Genomic DNA, 23,708 nt, shown 5'->3' with positions numbered 1-23,708 from the left:
AAAAAATCAAAGTCATGAAGAGTCACATAAACTGACAATTCAGAACACGTTAAGATTTAAAAATGCACAATATTCACTAATTCACAGACAAGTCACATGCTTTAGATATACTGGTAAAAACTAATTAACTTGGACTGCTTCAGTTCAACTACAGATTTGCATTTCTTGCAACAAAGTACTGCATACTCTTTTTCTATTACTTAAAGATTATTCCCAAAAAGGACAATCTAGTTAGGAAGGCCAGCAGCATAAGCTGAAAATAAAAATCTTATTCATTCTTCTGTCTCAGGCTGAAGGCACCACTACACCCATGATCTCATAACAGGAAAAAAAGAAACCAAATTACACATACACAAGTTATAGTTACACAGTTTGTTACCCCTATCAGTGATGGCAAGGAAATATTAACTGATACATTAAAGAGACCGTGGGACACCATTTTTAGCCAAAATGTGTGTTAGTTAACAACAATATATCTAACACTTATACAATGGTTTATTTTTGAAAAGGTCCTTCATATTAACCTTAATTACAGACAAGTCAGTCGAGACACAAAGCAATTTGCTCAGCATGACTGATGAGACCAGTGATGGACTTGGATACTGAGCTTCATCTCCGCATCCCAATTCAACCCTCCTAACTATTATCAGAAAGACAGCAATCTGAGACAGTTTGCCCTTAATTCTTTTGGTTTATCAAAGGCTGGTAATGAGGTCTCAAGTCTTTTGCTCATAACCATGAGATTTTTAAGATATTGGGATAAACAATTTATGAAATATTCAATAGCTGCATGAGATGAACTCTGCATCTTCAATATTTCTAACCAGCCACGTGGAAAGGAGTGAAGTGCCTGCACTCAGCTGTACCATATTTTTATACTGCATAGTTTTCAGTATGGTTAAGGATTAAATAAACTTGAAAGAACTTGAAACTTAAGTAGAGAACTACCAAAGACTAAATGAATTGGTCTTACTCAAGGATTAGATACCTCTAAGATTATATTGTGGAATGTAAGATTTTTTTGGTGACAACCATGTTGAGTATACAACTTTTCCTAAAACTGGGAAAACCATCTTTTCTGTAGTTATGTTTCCAAAGTTCCTTGAACAACAATGAAATATCCTCAAAATTAAGGCTATCATGTCTTTTTACTGAGCATTTTGCTTTTTCAAATCATTTCAACCTGGAATTTTTGAAAGCCAGAAGGTATTGCTTTGGCAGGTAAGACGACAAGAGTTCCCAGGGAAAGAATACGTTCATCTGACTACGGCAACAGATGACAGCAAACAATGTGAAAATACAGTGGTACAACAGAAGTGGGAAACAAACTGCATTATAACCAAAATACCAATAGGAACTCCAAGTTTTATTGTTGAATAAAAACTTTCTCTAAACATGCTGTTTACTTTTCCCTGTGCACTTACAAAAACACAAGTTATAACAAAAAAAAAATATTTTTTTATTAACTTACCCAAAAGCAATATTGATAATCTGTGAGTTACATTAACGAACGCACGGCGAAAACGACACCTGAAAGACATCTTTGGACTAGTGGATTCCAGATATTTCACATCTGTCACATTAGTGACATCCATCTCATTAGGGTCACTGCTGAGACACCTATTCAAAAATATATGGTATTTATGAAAAAGGATACTTTCTGTTAGAAGAAACTAAGTTAAGAAATAAAGACCACTTACTTTATGCCAACATCTTCCGCACTATTCAAGATCCATTCTAATGCTCTGTTAAGTACACTTTCATATTCTGGATCTAAATTCTGTCAAGAGACAAATATTAATGAGTAATTTCATAAATAACCAGAAAGTTACCATGTCACAATAAAATTCAGATACTGCACAGATTAGTAGCCAAAACTATGTGGTTTTGTTCTTGATTGTTCAGGTTTTGCATACATGTTCACTACACAAAGTGAATCTATACACGCTATGAGCAGCTATCAGACTTACTAGCATTCCTCAAATTGAGGACTGTTTGAAAAGTCAAGTCACATTCACTGTTTAATTAACAATGCTAACCTACAGCAAGAAAAAAAAATTCAGCCACTAGGCGGTGCTCGTTGAAAATCTATTTCAAGAGTAAGTAAATTTTAACTGATATTTTGCAAATAATCCAGTGTTTGTAGTTCAAGAATTAATATTGCTATATGGAAACTGACTTTAAAAAAAAAATAGTTGGTATCAACTATCACAGGAGAACATTCACTGCTATCTGAGCTAAGGCTGTCTCCATAGTTCACCTTGCATGTTCTTTTGCGGAAAAAGAAAAGCAAAAATGGAAGTTACTATTGTTTTTGAAATTATACTCTCAAAAAAGATTTATCTCCATCTTTCCTTTGAACCTCAAATACTGTAATTGGCCTAGAATTAAAGGATTAGCATTTAAGAAAAAACGGTCGCTGCTTTATTTTCACTTTGAGAGTAAAATATAAACTTTTATCACTGAACAATGAAATGCTGCAAAGGAGTTATATTTATACTCCCAAAATGAGGAACTGTAGGGTTAAATGAGACTTTGTAAAAAGTGTCAAGTTTTCATAGACCTTTGAGCTTCTGATTAGAGCTAAAACAGTTGTTAGGATAACAACTGTGGTTCTTTCAGCACAACAGATAGGTAAGACCATCAGTTATCTGTCATCAACTTCATTTTTTCCAATGTCTTCCCACAATGCATTGTTTTTAAACAGATATAGAATATAATTGCCAAACCATAAACCAGTGTTAGCAGCTTCTTCAAGATGCTCTTAGCATTGACCCTTTTTGTCTACTATGAAAATATTTGCCAAAATATAAAATTTCTATACATTTGTATATTAAAAGTCCCATCAGGTTAATTCCCGCCCATACAATCAAAGAAATCTTATACTCTCAGCCTTTTAAAAGCTTCAAGTAGTTTTCCACTGAAGGGTACACCAACGTGGGCTAAAATAAAGCCTACAGCTGTCAAGACAAGTCAAGAGTCATCTTTTATTTGGGGAACGAGGCAGGGGAATGACAGCAGAGAGTGGGATTTCATAATACTGCCTACCTATCAAATTAACAAAAAGGCCTTTTTTGACCATTTCTATTTAAAGCATCAATGAATGGTGTCTCCATACAGCTGCTGCTGTCAGGCCCGCTGCACAGATCCACACGTCAGCCTCTCCTCCCAAAGAAAGTAAGACTTTTCTAATAAGTCTCAAACATAGTACAGTTATTTCTGGAGAAGATTCTAGAGATTTGAATTTGATAAATTTACTATTTTCATGTTGGTCAACTATCTCCATCAATTCAAATTACGCCCCTGGTGTTTTAACTGAAGGGGAAAAAACTGCGTGTAATTGAAGCACTACTATCTACACTTTCATTGCTATTAAACCAGTTTCTTTCACCTTCCCTCTCCCTTAAAACCTTGCTGCATGCCCAAATAAAAACCTCAAGTAGCACGTTAGAGACATCAATTCGAAACATTTCCAAATAACATTCATTACTAAGTCATATTTTAGTCAATACACTAAATATGAAACCAGGCCTTACAAATTGTAACTCGCACAAATCTTCCATAGAACCAATGAGAAATACCTCGTTTGCTTACTTTTAAATATGCAGCTGCCTCCTGGACGGTAAGATTTCTTTGAATAGAGCTGCCACATTCATGTTCCCCTGGTAAAAATTAAGTTTTTGTTTATTTTGATCTACTTATTACTGCATTATATAAAATAAAATCACCAAAATACAAGCTTATGGTTAACACAATCTGCACAAGTAGCAATAGCTCAATAATTCTCACAAGTTCCACTAAAAATACGGAAAAGTCTCCGGACAAATTTCTCCTTCAAAAAAACCAATGAAGATTGTCACAGCTAATGATATGTACAAGTTACATCAATACAACTTCATGTACTGCTCAGAAAGTGTATTTTGGTATTTACACTGAAAGTAGAACAAAAGGTAGTATGAAGAACTATCAAAAGGATGTTACCATAAAAACAGTTGCTGTACCCTGACTCAACTTCTTCCAAGTAATTTCCATTTACTCTGAAACATGTATTATCTTTTATACAGACCAAGTTAGTTCAAGTTGCAACATATCTATAACAGTATTTCAGGCACTATGAAGTTAGTATATTCTAAATTGGTTCAAGTTATCACAATAACTGATCCCCTTCCTGAACATGCACAAAAATCCCAACATGGCCTGAAACTGCTGGGTTTACCATCCTCCTAATTCTTTTGCAAAGTATGCAAAAGTAGTCAGGAAATAAGGTATTATACGCACAGTCAGTCCTCACAGCCATGTGCCATCATTTTTCTTATTTTTCTTTGCTAAACTAAACGTTTTCAAGAAAAGAAAAAAAAGAAAAAAGAGTAGTGATAGTCATACCAAGACAGTCACACAGAAAAGGAAGAGGACTAATACCAGTTTTATCTATGACTAGGCCATCATTTCTGAAGAACTATCAGGGAGTGGCAAATCACTTTTTTCCTGATCTTACTTTAAGCAAAAAGAAATTAGCATCTGTAACTATGATTTTACTGTGCCAAACCAGTAAAATAGGAAACAATAAATGCAGTCTTTCACTGGCTCAGGGTTGCACCTTCCATACCATCCTGAATCTATGCCAAGCTGTTTTATTCCCAAAGCCAGAGCAAGGCTATGAAAGTTTAAAATACTCGTGCATATACAAAATATAAACCTTTGCTTATAAAGTATTTAAAGTTGGAATTACTCCACATTGGAATACCCCTTATATGGAGCAACTGCAAGTATTAATTCCCTACACAAACGAGAACATTTGAGGCAATCTAAGCAAAAATTAGGGAACACTAGCAAGTTATGGAGAAGCATCTTCATGTCTCATTCACAGTAGCAGTTTCGAAGAAATAAGAGCTTCTATGAAGCAAAAGTCCTTCTCAGACTGCTAAAGCGAAGTTTTGTTCAATTCACTTGCAACAGATTTAAGTGAATTTGGCCTTGCAAGCACATCAGCATAACAGGGATGCTCTTCTCTTACTGATGGGTTATAGAAAAATAAGAACACTGTTTTTAAGAGTGCTCATGTGCTAATCTGGCCTAGAAGTGCTGCTGGAACTCAGCCTGTGTGCACGTGCGTATTTTCAATGAAGCACTGGGCAGAGAAGACATTACTTTAAAAACTGTCGGACCTGATAATTAACATGCAACGTCTTAGACTTTCAAAGTGCCCGAGTCTACTGTAACACCAAAGCTTCAGAGATCATGGCTGAAAAGTGACAGCACCTTTGCCAAAAAATGCTCTGAATTTAGAAGTCAGCACCAGAATTGCAGTTATGAGCTATTCCTGTATGTAATTTAGGCAGACATTCTTTTCGTGCAGCATAAACTCTGCAACCTGTAAATTCACATATGCAATCACCAGTGTTTTCATGTTTCAAGATCAGCAGATTGGGATAACTATATATCATACTCATACAGTCGCTGGTGTAAACATACTGTTTTAAATCTAGAACTGATGGAATAAATACAAAAACCCCAAAATATAACTCTGTAAAAGCTGTATGTACAGTCTCAATCAGGTATTAAGTGACATGACATGAGCAAGTCTGATGGGTATTCATGCATTTAAGCTCTTTTTCGTTGTTCGGCATGACCTGAAGTCTTCCTAACACCAAAAAAGCATGCTAGTCATAATTTGACTGAGCAAAAAAAGCTTGTGAGAGCAGGGGGATAAGCCCCTTCTGCTTAGGAGCTTTTGTTTGCTTTTTAATTATCTAGGTAAGCAGGAAGCCCATACATGAAATAAATAAGAAAGAATAGAAAGGGTGAGGTTAATACACAGAAACGAAAACAAACAAAATACATAAGCAGGAGATCAGATTATGATAAATGAATTCTTAAAAATAAGTTTCAGGATTCATTTTGGATTTTCAAATCTTACAAGAATTACTACCTCTTACATGAGGACAAAAGCTCCCTTAGATGGGGGACTACTGGATTATTTTAGTAGTTTTGAATTCTAATCTTATTTGCCTTCTTCCAGGAATTACGTTTATGCAGTATGCAGCTACCACACTGACTTCACAGCTTCTGATCTCATCTTCAAAAACCAGCACGCAGCTTCCTCACAGTCCTGCTTCTGATCTTTTTTTTCAGACTATATTCCCTCTAAACAAGTTTAACAGTTAAAAATGCCACTGGTGTCTAGGCTCTGACAATGTCTAAGGCCCATCAGTTCAAATTACCCTCATGCAATGCTGGAGCAAAAATGAATAAAATAAAATACCACTTTCTTCTTGCATCCCACTCTTTAAATGAGCAAGCTAATCAGAGTTACAGAGTTTCAGTCCTGTACAAAAAGCTGTTGGAGATGGCAGTTTCTCATTCTAAGCCATCTATTGCTGAGAACCATTTAACAGCGTTCTTCTGAGAAACCCATGAATTTGAAAGCCTGCAGAAAGTCAGGCAATTCACAAGTCAGACAACCTTCTGTTTTACAGCAAACAGCAGGATATTCCTATATGCCATTTCAGTCACTGCTTTAGCTAATAGCTCTGCAAATGAAGGCTTACTTTGAATAACTTTGGTGCAATCATTAACCACTTGGCTTGGAAAACCACTTTCCATAGTCTGTGCCAAAAATGTTTCCCAACTGTTCCATGTGAGGCCCTATATCCAGGAATAAAAAAATTTGCACAGGTCTGCTACAAGATATGTCTGAGCTCTTTGTAAAAATTGCCCCTCTTAAAATGTCTATTGCACGCTTACAAAAAGCATGGATCTTTGTGCTCAAACTTTTCTTGGGCACAGATCACTGCAATTTCAAGTGCAATCAGAGAACCATTCTACTTGCCTTAGTAGGAAGGCAAGAAGCAACACATCCCAGCAAGGATAACAAAATTACCTTTCAGCTTATGTTAGTGGACTTGGGCAAGCCATATAAGAAGTTGAGTTCTTCTAGAAATACTAATAAAAAGCAACTAAAGTCTCAGTTCTAAAGAAACATTTAAATCTGTTCTCACAATTGCTTTCAATACAGAAAATAAGTCAGATCTGCTTTTCCATGCAGGCTAGAGTATTTGAAACTGACTTTACAGGTTACTTGCAGCAGGACACTAAAGTGGGTAGCTGAAGAAAAGAAGGAACAGAGAAGTGTTATAAGAGCAAGTAAGAATGCCTCATCTCACAAAGGCAAATTTAACAGTTTAGTAACACTGTGGAAAAACAGAACTTGCTAAATAGTCTTTAAATCACTGGTTGGAAACAGGACAGTATCAATTACCTAAAAAAATAAAGATTAAGGAGAATGACTGAACAGAGAGCCTGTGACAGCAGTCAGATACAGTAGCTGACACCTGAAATTATTATTAAGTAATACCTAGTGTTTTACCAGGATTTTCTTCCAGCCATGGATTTATCAGTAAGCTTTAATACGTATGGAAGTCTAATTCATACCTCCATGTCAAGGACCTGTGCTGTCCATTAGCTCAGAAGGAAACCATCTAAATCTGACAGATCACCACTCTGGGGAAAATGCCAAGCAAAAGAAACGACTAACTAAATAAAAATTCTTTAGGTACAAGAAAGCAGGGTCATACTCATGGGTAGCTGGCTGCTTCTTGTGGATATAGCGGTTAGGTTTATTCATTTTGCAAGCCTGACTGAAAATAGACGTGACCTATTGAAGTCTCTCCATGAAAGACCAAAAATCCAGTAATTAACATTCGCCTGAAGGAAGTCTAATTTAAATAAAGCACATATTGTGGTTTAGGAGAAAGAGTTAGGCACTGAAATATATATTGTCTATAAAAAGTTGCTGCTCTGAAGAAAGGCTGAACCATTAGACAGGAACACAAACTTCAACTTGGAACTGGACAAGTAGATACTGCTTCTGTCTTTAGTTTCTTGTGAGGTAGGCATTACTCATCATAGGTTTGGCAGACTAGTAATTCTGAGAACAGTGATGCATTAAAAAGGCAATCTATTTTTATATAGGATAATTAAATAATTTTACATCATATCAGAGCACCACAGTACAGAACAGGCATCTACAGTTGGAACACAGTATATTAAGTCAAATAAAATTAACAAACTGTTATCCTGACTTTTTCTTCCTTCAAACAACTTTCAGTGTTTTACCTTCTAAAATAAGAGCTCCATTCCCTGCTCTCCAATAGAAGTTGTCAAGGCAAGAAACTAGCTCAGTAAAAATGTAAGAAATCTAATAAAACAAAGAGGTCTAGAAATCAAATTCTGAAGTGACCATCTTCATGGTAGACAAGATGTTGAATAAAGCTTAACAGAACAGACTACTGCAAGTTTCCAGCCTGCCTTTTTAATATTAATAGTTATAACATGAACAAACGATTCATAGCCAAGTATGAAATGAGAGAAACTTTTCCAAGTATGTGACAGAAAGACCTGAAAAGCATCACTTTTACTAAAACTATATTCCTTTACTTCTCTGTCTTTTGAAGTGGTGCACTGTGTACAAGATCAACACTTTTAAATCCCGCATCTCTCTAGCAGCTTTCTCTGTTCTATGATTTTTAGACAGCTTCCAGATATTGTGCCAGGTCTACATCAATATGGTATTTAAAAATGGCAGACTTCCTTGCATACCTGAAGAAACTTGGCATTGAGGATAACTTCTGTCTAAGCACAGATGAATTAGGTCATTCTTCAGACCGCAGGAAAGCTATTCTGCTGAGCAACCAGGTAATCTCACAGTACAGCTTCAGTTTGGGGGATCATCTAACCAGAAAGTATAGCTATATTTTTTGAAATTAAGTACTGAAGATTCTCCTGGCCAGGAATAGATTAATAGAGATTAATGCACCTTTGACACCTGGGGAAGAAAGCAGTCATCTTGGACCATACAAATTCCTCTCGTAAGGCAGACAGGTAAACATTTTTCTACGTGTACATGCACATAAGTAAGCCCCAGCTAATGAAGAAAACTCCCTTTCTTCCACAGATGTAGAAATGAGGTGCCAAACCTTTTTATCCAGGTTTACTGTATGGCCACTGGAGGGGCAGATGACACTAAGGGAATAGCAAGCTGTTATATTTTCTTTTCAAAAGAAGGAGAGAAGTAGCATAACCCATTACTTCCACTTCACACAAGTTAGTGCTCTACTGTACACAGCTGTGAGTCTTGTAAGACATTCCTACACACCAGAGATTGGCTACCCGGCACGGAAAAAAAAAAAATAATCTTTTGGCCCCAATGATATGTAGTACAGAAATATCTACTACCATAGAATCATAAACTGGTTTGGGTTGGAAGCGACCTTAAAAATCATCTAGTTCCAACCCCCCTGCCATGGGCAGGGACACCTCCCACTAGACCAGGCTGCTCAAAGCCCCATCCAGCCTGGCCTTGAACACCTCCAGGGATGAGGCATCCACAACCTCCCTGGGCAACCTGTTCTACTGCCTCACCATCCTCACAGTAAAGAATTTCTTCCTAATATCCAATCTAAATCTACACTCCTTCAGTTTCAAACCATTACCCCTCATCCTGTCGTTACACTCCCTGATAGAGTCCCTCCATCTATTAAGTATGAAATAGTTTGAAACAGATAAAAATATATCAAGATGTAATTGACTGTGAAAAATGAACACTGCAAGGCATCCAGTCAGAAAGAAACAAAATGAAGACTAATGTAACTACTACTTTACATGCACTCTGGTTAACCATCATTCTTTCACTGTATTTTGGGTTGAAGAATAATACAAACAAGAAGAAATTTGTGGGTTTCGTCCAAACAGCTGTTTTATTCAATGCAGATATTGTAAATGCTCTAGAAACAAAAAGCTTCTTCAGGAAGCTTTTGGGACATGGAGCAGATTCAAGCCCGCATGATCCAAGAGGAAATGGTTAGTGACCTGCTACACCACTTAAGACACATACAGGTCTACGGGGCTGGATAGGATCCACCCAAGGGTACTGAGGGAGCTGGCAGAATTGCTCACCAAGCCACTTTCCATCATTCATCATCAGTCCTGGTTAACCAGGGAGGTCACAGTTGACCAGAAATTAGCAAACGTTATGCCCATCTACAAGAAGGGCTGGAAGGAGGATCCAGGGAGCTACAGGCCTGTCAGTCTGACCTCAGTGCCTCAGAAGGTTATGGAGCAGATCATCTTGAGTACCTGTATGGGACAACCAGCTGATCGGGCCTAGTCAGTATGGGTTTACAAAAAGGCAGGTCCTGCTTCACTAACCTGATCTTCTATGACACAGTGACCCACTTAGTGAATGATGGAAAGGCTGTGGATGTTGTCTATCTGGACTTTAGTAAAGCCTCTGACACCATTTCCCACAGCATTCTGCTGGAAAAATTGGCCGCTCATGGCTTGGATGAGCGCACGCTTCGCTGGGTAAAAAACTGGCTGGATGGTCAGGCCCAAAGAGTTGTGGTGAATGGAGTTAAATCCTGTTAGCAGGCGGTCACAAGTGGTGTTCCCCAGGGCTCAGTATTGGGGCCAGTTCTCTTTAGTATCTTTATCAATGATCTGGACGAGGGGATAGAGTGCACCCTCAGTAAGTCTGCAGATGACACCAAGTTGCGCAGGACTGTCGATTTACTTGAGGGAAGGAAGGCTCTACAGAGGGATTGGGACAGGCTGGATCAATGGGCCAAGGCCAATGGTATGAGGTTCAACAAGGCCAAGTGCTGGGTCCTGCACTTGAGTCACAATAACCCCACGCAATGCTACAGGCTTCGGGAAAGATAACTGGGAAGCTGCTGGCAGAAAAGGACCTGGGGGTATCGGTAAACAACGAACTGAACACGAGCCGGCAGTGTGCCCAGGTGGCCAAGAAGGCCAACAGCATCCTGGCTTGTATCAGAAATAGCATGGCCAGCAGGACTAGGGAAATTATTGTCCCCCTGTACTCGGCACTGGTGAGGCCCCACCTCGAGTACTGTGTTCAGTTTTGGGCTCCTCACTACAAGAAAGACACTGAGGTGCGCAAGCGCATCCAAAGAAGGGCAAAGACGGTGAAGGGTCTTGAGCACAACTCTGACAAGCGGCTGAGGGAAACTGGGGTTGTTTAGCCTGGAGAAAAGGAGGCTGAGGGGAGACCTTATCACTCTCTACAACTACCCTAAAAGAAGGTTGTAGCGAGGTGGGGGTCGGTCTCTTCTCTCAAGCAGCAAGCAATAGGACAAAAGGAAACAGCCTCAGGTTGCACAAGGGGAGGTTTAGATTGGATATTAGGGAAAAAATTCTCCACCAAAAGGGTTTTCAAGCATTGGAACAGGCTGCCCAGGGAAGTGGTTGAATCTCCATCCCTGGAGGTATTTAAAAGATGTGTAGATGTGGCACTGATGGACATGATTTAATGGCGGACTTGGAAGTGTTAGGTTAACAGTTGGACTCTATGATCTTAAAGGTCTTTTCCAACCTAAACAATTCTATGATTCTAAGATTACTCTTGCAATTTAAAGGTATTACAGAGCTGCTCAAATTTCTCACAGATTTCCTATATAACCCTGACATACTAAATTGTCAGCCTTGTAGCTGACACAAGAGTTGTTTCCACAATTTTTTTTAGTGTTTGAGAAATGTCTGTACAATCTGATAATAGTGGAAAAGTCTTCTTGGTGAACCTTTCTGTTGCAAAACAAATAGCTGGCACTAAGAACAGTAAGGGTTAAAAAACAAAAGCTGAACCACTGCCTCCTAAACACATTATGGATTAAATAGGAAAGGCTTAATAGTCATGAAATAGATTCTGCAGTAACTCACGTTCACCAGATGCCAAAGCTATAAACACAGTCTTAACTTCACTATTTCCTGATTGCGACATGTAAATATATGTGCAGTTAAAGCTGTATAAATTATAACTCTAGGCAAAAGGACTGTATTTTTCTACTTTGAATATTCAATATTTAATACTAATTCTAAACACCATCTCTGACACATTACTATATACAGCACTTTTCATTACTACATAATTAGTATGATTAAGTTGGATTATTACGTCTAACAAGGCAATCTTCTTCAACCACTACTGTTCATCGTATTAGTAAGCATTTTCTGATTGTTGCAAAATATTTTGGTTTTCAGACATTTTTCCATTATAGTGAAATAACTAGTTTTAAAAGAAACAGATATTCCTCTCAAAATATAACATATTTAAACCTTTAAATTAGATCAGACTAATAAAGCATTAAGACATTAGATCAAAAACCATACAGGATCACAATATTCAAGAGCCTATCCCGTTAACTAAAAAAAACATTGCAATAGGAGGTGCTACACTGGTGAAATAGGCAGTGTAAGTGAAGTAGAAATGGGATTTCTAGTTTCCCAAAATGGAACTCTAAATGGCTCAGTGCCCCAGCATATACCAGTTGTTGCAAATCACTATCTGAGCATAGACTTCTTTGTAGCTGTTGCCATAACACTTAGTCACAATATTTTTAAAGTGTTACCTGCTACTTGTGCCAATTTATCATGAAGTGCATATAAGCTGTTCATCATGAGACTTATTTCATCTTCCTAGAATTAGAAAAACACGTTAATGTTAAAACAAATATTCACAGAGATGTATTTTCTTCCATTTAGCCCAAAAATCTTTATATACCGTGGGGGGGACAACACGTTTTTTTTTTCCACATGTACAGGTGGAAAGCTGTAGTGTTTCACATATGAACAATGACGCAAGAAATAGATTTTGAATCAAAGTATTCACAATATTGATTTTTCAGACCTTGACTGAAACTAAACTAGATCATAGCCTGGACTCCGATGGATCTGCCAGTTACAGCTGGCAATTTAAAAAGTTATTCTAATACTACTGAGAGAACAGTGCAATGACACAGAAGTTTGGTGGGTTGGTTGGGGTTGTTTTGATATCTACCATGTAAAAATAAAATAGTTTTATTCTTAATAAATGTGCACTGACAGTTCATACAAGCCACACTGAAGCACCAGCTGGTCATATTCCTACATAAAATTCAAGCAAAGTAAGATTTTTGCTGTCTACCTTGAAACTACGGTAACTTAATTAAAAAACAAAACAACAAAAAAATGAACAAAAACCCCAGAAAGCTGTGGACAATATGATCTTACTGATAGTTCCTGCATATGCCACTAGTATTAAAAGATCTAATTCTCAAAACAAGCATGAATATGAAACGTCATATAATTGTTACTTAAAGGAGAGTTAAAACTTTTTTATCACAATATTGAGCAATTTCATTGAAATATATCCAGAAATATTTTATATTAGAATGAATTATTCAAAATATGAAGATGAGGAACCTGCAATTACATACAATGAGTACTAAAGGCCATTCTAAAACGTGGTTTTTGTCTGGTTTTTATGTTGGCTCTGACTCTTGTAGCAGAATCAAATGCTGAGATAAGACTAGAGCCTTTACTCAGAAAATATGCAACAAAAGTTAATTTTTCAGTTTGTGCATCTGCTGATTACACTCACATTGAAAAAGACTAAATATATTTTAATTCCCTGATGCACCAGCCCTGTCTGACATAATTTCAAAATTTCAATGCTCCAATTTTTTTCCGTAAGAAAACCACTATCAAGTAACAGAATACTTCTTTCATTGATCAAACATTTGACAAATTAATCCCAATAGAAGGTATCAACCAGCATCACCTCTCCCTATTCTGGTCTTATAAAAATCATCATTGAGATTAAACTGATATAGTTGGTACTTGGTACTTCCCAGGAAATTAACCAACCTTATTAACTCATTTCCTGGCTGGAAAATACCGGGCATGGTAGAAGAGGAAAATCAGTCCTCTACCACACACACGACTTCACTAATAGCTACACTGAGACCGACACGTGAAACACTTTTGTGACCAAATTCTTTTTTCTTAAATTAATGGTCGGACCATGTAAAGGAAGGAACTGAACAGTATAACCTTCATAGCTAATGAACAATCAAGTATGGAGCAGGATTACTGTGGAACAATACAGAAGAAACACATAGGAAAGTAACATAAGAAACAGGTTCTTAAGCTGTCAAATCCAGTGCACAAAATGCATTCTCTCTGTACTACTGAGTCGTTCTGAAATAATCCTCAGAATTTACCCCACAAAATTCAGTTTTTTCAAAAGATTTGTTTTCTTCCCAAGTAACTAGCCAAGGCTACCTACCTAAAATATGCAATTATTCACTTTTGGAGAGAAGGAAAAAAAAAACCCACAACAAAAAACCCTACACAATTAACTTTCAATACTCGCTTATATGTGCCTAGCAAAAGCAGATCACTGTGTTTACAGATCAGGCAGAAAGACTGAAGGCCATAAGAGAGAACCACCAAAACACATGCTGAAGAACTAAGGATACTACAGATACCTTCAATAGTGACGTCTCAAAAAATGGTTATCCCAATATTCCAGTTGAAAGAGTGAATTTAGGAACAAGTAACAGAATAGAATCAAAGTGAAAAAGACAAACTTTTAAATCCATTTTCTGAAGGAGGCTAACCCTTGCTCTTCTGTGGCACTAAATAAGATCCTGGGGTTTCAAGTCAATCATCTCTTACCAGCTGTCCTTTCAAGGTTGACAAAACAAATGGCAACAGTATGAGACAAACTGATAAATTCAGCCTCAAAACTTACAACACCACAACTTTTCCTCATAGCTCTACAACACAAATCATGTAATATTTTCTTAGCATACAAAGCAACCAGCATGCCACAGACAAATCGTGCAATCCTAGTTATATTGCCCGAGATGAAAAACAAAAAATTACACATTGAAGTTGCAAGAAATGCACTCATCTCATGCAAAATATTCTGAAACTGCATCCTTCTGAACAGATCTATATTGTTTTTATGCAATCATTTGACAGACTGAAAATCTCAATATTAAGTGGTTTTACTTACTGTTATTTTTTGTAATTCTTCACTGAAGGAATTCTTGACTGTCAAAAAAAAAAAGAAAAAAGTTCATTCATTCCAGGGTCTGAAAATACTAAAAGGTATAGCAACACTGTAGCTTTATGACAACACTGTAATCTTTAGATAAAAACAAAGAAGTCCATAATATGACAAATAACAATTAGGCACCTATTAACCTTTGACTTAATTCCGCATTTGATACTGCATTATATTAGCATTTTAGGTTAAACCAGACTCCTGTAGATCTGCAAATTTCACAGCTATTTGCATGCAAACAAAACTATGCTTGCCATTTGCCAAACTTACTTTAATGACTTAATTGCATTGAAATCATAATTTGAAGCTTTTAGTGTCTAGTTTAAAAAAGTAAACCTACCTTTTTTACTAAGCAATAATCCATCCAACACAAAGTTGTAGAACTCATCAGCATTTTCTTTTGACAAGAGATGACACATTGAGAGCTCAGGTGAGAAGTGCAATATGACTAAATGACTATTCCTTCCTTTCTAAATAGAACAGTTTCCACAGCTCCTACAAGCGCATCTGTTATATTCTTCTTGGCTACAAAAATATATTCTTCATGGAAGAGAAGCTGAAGTCAGACAAGTAATTTGTGCTACGCTTCCACTTAAGACCGACCAGCTGGTAACTAAAAAGTTACCAAGGCAGGAAGCAATCACCATTAAAGCATATTGTCTTGCCTTTCTAAGACAAATTCTTGTTTCACCCGTGGTTTAAGCTTGCACAGAAATTAGCAGTTCTATGTGCCATTCATACAGAAAACGAAGCTTCTACTGACCACAGTTCACCAAGCACAAACGCAAAAGTAAGAAAGGTATCCTGGGAAACCTGACACAAAATTGAAGGTCTAGATTGTAAATGGCATTGCACTGATGTTAAAAGCGCAGATGCCAGATGCTGACCCACTTCTCCTTAATTTTGGAGGGCAAGTTTGAAGCGGGAATGACTACCTACGTGTAACAATGGTAAGGAACACATTTCTACAATTACAACCAACAAATGATGTATAAAACAGTGGGGCAATGAAGATGCGTTCTGAGTGGTGAAGAAAGCTTGACCCCCTGAAACTCTGCAAACAACCTTTTGTCCATGTGCCCAAGCTCAGGAGAAAGTTAAGTGTGCTACCTACCTAACAGCAATAAGCACTTCAGCTTCCTCTGACACAGCAATCGGAAAAAAAAAAAATTAAAAAAAAACCCCAAACCAAACAATCCACCCACAAAAAACCCCCACCCCAAAACAAAACAAACCCCCAAACCACCCAAACACAGGGATTGGTTTTCACATACATCTGAATACTTGAATCAGATATCAGATTAATTAACACTGATAGAAGCAGAAGGTTTGTTCAAGCACTCTAGTAAACCCAGCCCTATACCACTTCATGATTTCATTCGATAGGTGCAAATTCTCAGACATTGCCTACTAGATTACCGAGCTACCCAACTTTACAGAACATTCCCAGTACACTAAACTTTTAATCTAAATAGCCTAAAATAGGATTAGAGAAACACAGCCAAGGCTCTAGATGACTGCCAACCCCCCAGTTTGATCGTCAGTTATCCAGACAGGATAATTATGTAATTATGGTCTCTTCCCAAGGTCAATCTTATTGAGCATACATGAAATCTTGATTATATGGTTTTAGATTGGAGGGGGCAGGGAAGGGGAGGGGAAGGGGGTGGGGCATGAGACACAACAACGTTTAGATTTCAGTATACCTGACAAACATGTATTTTAGCACTGATGAAAGCCATGGAACAAATACAATACTTCCATGCCTGCAAAGGTGCAAACTGAAAACTGTCATCTGCAATTCTACACACGCTAGAACAGTACTGCAATTAAGTAAAGGCAATGGTGGTGGTTATACTCAGACTTTCCCAGCATCACAATCCCAGTGTAAAGTCAATCTCACATGTGAGCAACTTCCTATTTGGATACATTAAAATATTGAATTTATGAAACAATCCAGATTAGATGTCAATGTCTGCCTCTCCTTCACAAATACAGTGGTTAAAAGTGACCCAAAAAAGGGACTCTCCTCCAAAACTATATGTCACAAAAATTTAATTAGCCCTTGTAACTCATTATTTTAACTCACACTATAGGACTTCCATGAAATCCCTCTGAAGTTAGCTATTTTATGGCAAGTTAACCAATAAGTGAGATACATTTTATGTAAGATGTTAATATAGTTTAGGATGCCTGATGCCTTAAGAGGCAAGTATGCTAAATGCAACCGCAGCAATTTATCAGCTGCAATGCAATTAACAACTGTTAATCAATCTGCATCTATTTACCACATAACCTTGATTAACTTGAATTAATAAGGCCACTCCTTAACTACTGCAGTAATTCCTGTTCTCAATCCACCCTTCTTTCTTTTGTCCAGGATCTAAGCTCTTACCAAATCCTCCCACCTGCTTCAGCCACAGATGCAAAGTTTTCACCTACTCCAACATGCCCAAGGTATTTTGATATATTACATCAACATTGGTTCAAAATGTTTCCTGACAGTTCTTAAAATATGTAAGTATAGTTTTAAGAATAACAAGTTCTTGTTCTACAAAACTATGCATTAATTTAATATCTAATTACTAATAGAAGAGTTTCTTATGGGAACATCTCATACTTCCAAGGCTCCTCCTCAAAAGGGGTTCAAGATCTCTACCATACAGCAACTATTACTAGCCTTGAAGCTCACATTTTTATGAACTTCAAAGAAAAAATTCTCATCTACTTATACTACGAAGCTAAAAACTATGGAGATCATTTTCTAAAACAGGAATCTCCTGACTGTCATCCCAGGGGGCCTTCTCTCCAGATTAGCCAACCAACTGACAACCACATTCACTGCCTTCAAAAAAAGGAGAGATGCAACCTGGCCACATGCGAATACTAGCTACAAGATACAAAAAAAAAAAAAATAAAAAATAGTATTTTCATGAAAGAAAAACCTCAAAAACTTCAGAAAGGGAACCATGCCAACTCCCCCAAAATACTGTAATAGCTAAACATTCTGCTTAAAAGTTTGATACATTGGGAGAAGAGCTTTATTCCTGGCAAGGTGTAATGATGTAATGATAATAGGATTCTTCAGCCAGACATGGAAAAAACAAAAAGCAAGCACACTAAGAGACATCATTCTCCCATGAAACTTGCTTTCAGAACAGGAAGGGATATGCTATTTAAATTCCATTTTTAAGACGGGATCTTATTTAAAGATTAGTCAGCTAGTTAATCAAGAACACAACAATAAGATTACCGAAAAGGCTGCAAAAGAAGTCAAAGCAGCACAGAAATCCTGTTTTGGTTAACTGAAAAGACTACTAACAACCCTTAGAAGTAACTAGTTTACACACATAACTGTTGGGACAAGCTGTAAACGATAACTTACAGACTACTAGAATTCCTCAGAATGACAGAACTGCTCAGTCTCAATAACAAAAAGTCACCAATACAAAGCTAAGGGTCACAGCACAGGTCCAAAGCATTCCAGCCAAAGCTGTCAACACAAATACACATATCAAGCCATCTCACAGAGATGCTCAATTTTAGGAATACAAATGCAGTCCGTGTCAACATACAAGGTTTATTTTCGCTGTCTTTCATCTTTAAAGTAACAATAAAATCACTCACCACCACCCCACTTTCCTCCCCAGTACATTGGTAACTATTGCAGACAGACACAGTATTTACAAGGGTTTAAAGTTCTTCAGTAAGACAAGCAGGGAGCACAAAGCGGGATTTCTCCTCTTCTTCAAAGTGCGCCTTAACAGACACAAAGTTGCAGCCTAATTGCAGACATTCGTGAACACACAAGTCAGCTTTTATAGAGTCTTAATGGGACAAGTTCCAAAGACTGACATAGCTTCACAGGCAGTCGTACCTATAAAGAAGACATGCACAAATAAAAACGCCTTTGCTTAGGACACAAGTTAGAATCATATCACAAACATGGTACCAAAATAAGGGATTCAGTTACCTTCTGGTCATCAAATTATGATGCCAAAAAAGTAGCTAACCCTTCCACTACAGCTGTCTCCTAGATGCTGTGGTACATGTTACCATGTACCCTGAACAGTGTTACCATTCTTGCAGTTTCAGTATTCAATACACTTCAACAGTCAACATCGAAACTGAAGTATGAAGAACAGTCACACTACGACAAACCAAGGATTCAGCTAGCCCAGAATCCTGCCTCCAGCAGTAGCAAGAAGTTTTACTCTTTTCAGAGACACCCATCCTTAACTAGAGGGGGGAAATCAACAGAACAGTGGCAAAAACTGTGTCAGAGACCAAGAATATAAAATACATGCTGATACTTCAACAGAATATTCTGCCGGTCGTAAAAAAATTTGTACCTCAGAAGCTTCCTGAGACAGACAGAAGTGGCAGGCTATTTCTTCTTCTAAATTATCAGCTCCATTGTATTTTTCCCCTACCAATTTATCTAGTCCCACATTAACCCCAAGCAAGCTTTTAGCTTCAAAGAGTCACAAAGAGTTCCACAACTTAAACGTGCAGGTGTGAAAAACCAGTTTCCCTGCTTACTCTGAACTTGCCACTTTTTAACTTGAGAAACTCCTCCTTGCGACAGAGGAGACAGTGAGTAATCAGACCCTATTCACCTTCTCCATAATACTCATGCCTTTACTTCATTTCCTCAGTCCTCACTCTTCCACACTCAAAGAGTCCTATTCCTCCTTGCTATGGAAGCCATACTATGCTTTTGATCATACTACACTCTGAACCTTTCTGCAGCTCTGCTTTTTCCTTTCTGAAGTTGGGGACCAGAGTTGGACACTACTCAAAAAAATAAAGGAGCACCATAGATTATTAGTGCCATACTGATATTCTCAAATATATCCTCTCAAACATACTTTGTGCCCAATTACCTTCCTCAAAATTAGAAAATCCTACCATTGTGTTTCCTCCTTGACCACTACTGAATACAAAGCTAACATTCTTAACAGAATCAGTGTAATGCCCTAATCTATTTCTGAATATACAGATAATTTGATTTTATAAACAAAAAAGCAACTTTCCAACGCAACTTCAAGGAGCTGCTGCAAAGCCACAGCTGCAGAAACAACATGGATCCCGCTTAACCTGAAGCACTTAATTTCTCAAGGTGATGATACCAAAGCTGCTAAATATCATCCACACAAGATTCAGAGACTGTACACTGCAACACACATTTCCAAGCTAGCAATTTATGCAGAAGCAAGAATGTTTCTCCCTGCAAACAGAGAAATACTTTTCTCCTCCCCACCCATCATGTCACAAGCAGACTAATCCCAAAACAGAAGCAGTATTTTTTCAAAAATTTGTCCTGTAAAGGTGTATTCAATAAGCGGATAATGCTCTACACTAGAATATTTCTTCATCAAAAAACCCCAAAGCCATTAGCTGGATAATGTGTTGTTAACAGAGAAAGTAACAATACTGGAAGCACTGCTATCCAAAATGGGCCTTTAGCCCAGCTTTTTTCTACATGACCTTTGAAACAAGTTTTAAATAATTTTACAATCCAAGTACTTTCAACATCATCTAACAGATCTGTAACTTTTTTTTTTTGGTAAATTGGGGTCAAGTACTGATTTTACCCAGTGACACACTGTGTATGTGTCTGACAATTCTAAAACATTTTCTCTTAAAGTTCCTAAACCTTAAAATGCCAGAGAAACAAACAAGTTATTACAGGAAATAAGTTATTCCAGAGCTCCATCTTTCAAACGTCTTAAATAAAATAATCCTGTCTTTATTTTCCTCTCTGCGATTACTCAACGCTCAAAACAAACGAGCAGTTTTGCATGACCTGCATCTCCAGATTGCACTAATTCAGGTAGAAACCACTTCGAATCAGTAGGTTAAATCTCTGTGCTTTGATATTAAGACACCAACTCATATACCAAGCTGAGCAATTCCTTCACTACATATCATCTTTGTTTGCTTTGGATAAAATTTTTATATTTCTAAATCAGGACAGCAATATGGTTTGAATAGTCCTTTGCCATGACAATTTTGAACAACAGCACAATCTGCCACAAGGATTAGAGAATTCTAAAAACAGATGAATCTTTCCTTAACACCAAGTCAGTTTTTCAACTGTCTCAGTTTAGAGAGCTTTTATGGATAATTTTACCCCAATATCATTTGAATTCATTCTGTTTGTGAATAGGTGATATAAGGGTTGATCATATAACCAAACTATTTCATAAGCACTTTTTTACAAAACCCTCCTCTAAAAAATTAAAACTATCATATTTGTGACAGACAGTACAGACGCATTTTATATTAGCCCTGAAAATAGCAGTCTTCGTTATTTTAGGTAAAAGGGTGGGAAATAACAGAATTTCTCTTCAGAGTTCTTTACTGCTTCTTAAAAGCCACCTCTCCATATTTCAGCTGTATCAGCCTTTCTAGAAATGCTCAAATTACTCCTGCCTATTTAAATACTGGTTAGAATAGACCTGAATGTTTAAAGATGCTCTTGAGAGAGTCATGTAAATTTGGTCCACATTGAAGAAGAGCCTAGTGTTTTGGGAGAGCTTCTCATCAGATTACTCAGTTTCACAGGGTAAAAATATTAGTTTCGCTATAGTACTTGTATTAATGATTGCAAACCCAAAAACCTTAAGTTTTGTGCTTAAAAGATTAAAGAAAAATATTTTAATCTGTGTAGTGCCTGTAGATATCCTTGTACTGCAAAACTGAAACAGAACAGTTGGCTGTAATTCAGTTTTTAAGAATGTCACCTCTAAGTAAAAAGCCTTATAAAATAAATCCAGAACTGAAATAGTTGCCAAGACATTAGAGCTGACTTCAGAGGAAATTTTCACTATATTACTGCCACATTCACTCCATGAATTCTGCTGCCAGCTAGAATCTACTATACTAAAGTGCCTATTTCAAACAGAGCTGATACCTCAGACTAACACCTGCAAATATTAACAAAGAGACTGCCTGTCCTTCTTTCTGGTCTTCCGTTTCCTAAGTATCTCCATCAACCATAGCAAGACTCAGGGAAGAAAAAAAAAAACCAACCCTACAGAACTATAGTACAGACACCACGTGTTTCAAAAGGAAGAATGTCCAACCTGCCTTTCTGTATGAAGAAAGCTTGAAAGTTCACTTTTTCTACTAGAAGAGCCTGTGAAAATAACTGTAGGCAACAGATGTAAGAACAAGTGAATGAGTCCAAACAAGAACCAATGCAGTCATACCAAGAAACAGAACAAACTTTAGAATACCAGTATGAGGGAGAAAATAATACTCCATTTTAAGTCGCCAATTCCATAGACAGATGAGAAATTTAGGTAGAAGAGTGTCAGGTAGTGTTTCATACCCCTAACTCAGGAGGGTTGTGGGGAGGTGTGGTATGTCATCAGCAGTGTCAAGTGCCAGCCACCAAACACTCCCGACAACACTTCCAGCTGCTACATCCACCCAGGAACTAGTCTATCACAGAATGTAAGAGTCGGAAGCGACCTCTGGAGATCATCTAGTCCAACCCCCCTGCCAGAGCAGGGTCACCTAGAGCAGGTTGCACAGGAACGCGTCCAGGTGGGTTTTGAATGTCTCCAGAGTTGGAGACTCCACCACCTCTCTGGGCAGCCTGTGCCAGTGCTCTGCCACCCTCAAAGTAAAGAAGTTCCTCCTCATGTTTAGGTGGAACTTCCTGTGCTCAAGTTTGTGCCCATTTACCTCTTGTCCTGTCCCCGGGCACCACTGAAAAGAGCCTGGCCCCATCCTCCTGACACCCACCCTTTAAGTATTTGTAAGTGTTGCTAAGGTCCCCGCTCAGTCGTCTTTTTTTCCAGACTGAAGAGACCCAAATTCCTCAGTGTTTCTTCTTAAGAGAGGTGTTCCAGTCCCCTAATCATCTTGGTAGCTCTCTGCTGCACCCTCTCCAGCAGTTCCCTGTCCCCCTTGAACCGGGGAGCCCAGAACTGGACACAGTACTCCAGATGTGGCCTCACCAAGGCAGAGTAGAGGGGGAGGATGACCTCCCTCGACCTGCTGGCCACACTCTTCTTGATGCAGTGGCACCCCAGGATGCCACTGGCCTTTTTGGCCACAAGGGCACATTGCTGGCTCATGGTCATCCTGTTGTCCAGCAGGACTCCCAGGTCTCTTTCAGCTGAGCTGCTCTCCAGCAGGTCTGCCCCCAGCCTGTACTGGTGCATGGGGTTACTCCTCCCCGGGTGCAGCACCCTACACTTGCCCTTGTTGAATTTCATAAGGTTCCTCTCTGCCCAATTCTCCAGCCTGTCTAGGTCTCTCTGTATGGCGGCACAGCCTTCTGCTGTGTCAGCCACCTCTCCCAGCTTTGTGTCATCAGCAAACTTGCTGAGGGTGCACTCTATCCCCTCATCCAGGTCATTGATGAATATATTGAAGAGGACTGGACCCAGTACTGACCCCTGGGGAACACCACTCGTCACTGACCTCCAACTAGACTCTGTGCCCCTAATCACTACCCTCTGAGCTCTGTCTTTCAACCAGTTATCTATCCACCTTACTGTCCATTCATCAAGCCCACTTTTCCTAAGCTTCCCTATGAGGATGCTGTGGGAGACTGTGTTGAACACCTTGCTCATCCTGGTTTTGAGCTCTGCAAACTTCTGCTATATGTGGTGGGCAGTTTTCCTTCTTCTGTTTAGCTAATATGGATAATTTTGGTAAGCTGGCTGCTGCTTCCTCTGTGAAAGCTCATCTTTCTTATGAGAAGAGACCTACTAGGAGCTACCTGTGTATGTCCTGCATAGAGTAGCTCTTTTTTTTTTTCTCCCTAGGATACACTAGT

At 38.2% G+C, this 23,708-nt stretch overlaps 1 protein-coding gene across 2 annotated transcripts in view; it reads right to left on the bottom strand.

The window, feature by feature from the left end:
- The window catches only part of LEMD3 (LEM domain containing 3), a 53,610-nt gene that overhangs the window by 15,468 nt on the left and 14,434 nt on the right, over nucleotides 1–23,708 (bottom strand). For both annotated transcript variants that reach the window (XR_012585214.1, XM_074572464.1), the window contains exons 2-6: nucleotides 14,858–14,895; nucleotides 12,426–12,492; nucleotides 3,595–3,662; nucleotides 1,701–1,780; nucleotides 1,472–1,620 (exon numbers count right to left, since the gene is read on the bottom strand). Coding sequence is in view for 1 of the 2 variants with exons in the window: in XM_074572464.1 (XP_074428565.1) it covers nucleotides 1,472–1,620; nucleotides 1,701–1,780; nucleotides 3,595–3,662; nucleotides 12,426–12,492; nucleotides 14,858–14,895 (402 nt within the window). In the remaining variant the exon portion in view is untranslated. The remainder of the gene's footprint in view (nucleotides 1–1,471; nucleotides 1,621–1,700; nucleotides 1,781–3,594; nucleotides 3,663–12,425; nucleotides 12,493–14,857; nucleotides 14,896–23,708) is intronic.

The sequence above is a fragment of the Larus michahellis genome, chromosome 1 (assembly GCF_964199755.1).
Source record: "Larus michahellis chromosome 1, bLarMic1.1, whole genome shotgun sequence".
Lineage (NCBI taxonomy): Eukaryota > Metazoa > Chordata > Aves > Charadriiformes > Laridae > Larus > Larus michahellis.
Note: the sequence above shows the minus strand (reverse complement) of the source record. Positions and strands in the feature narration are given on the sequence as shown.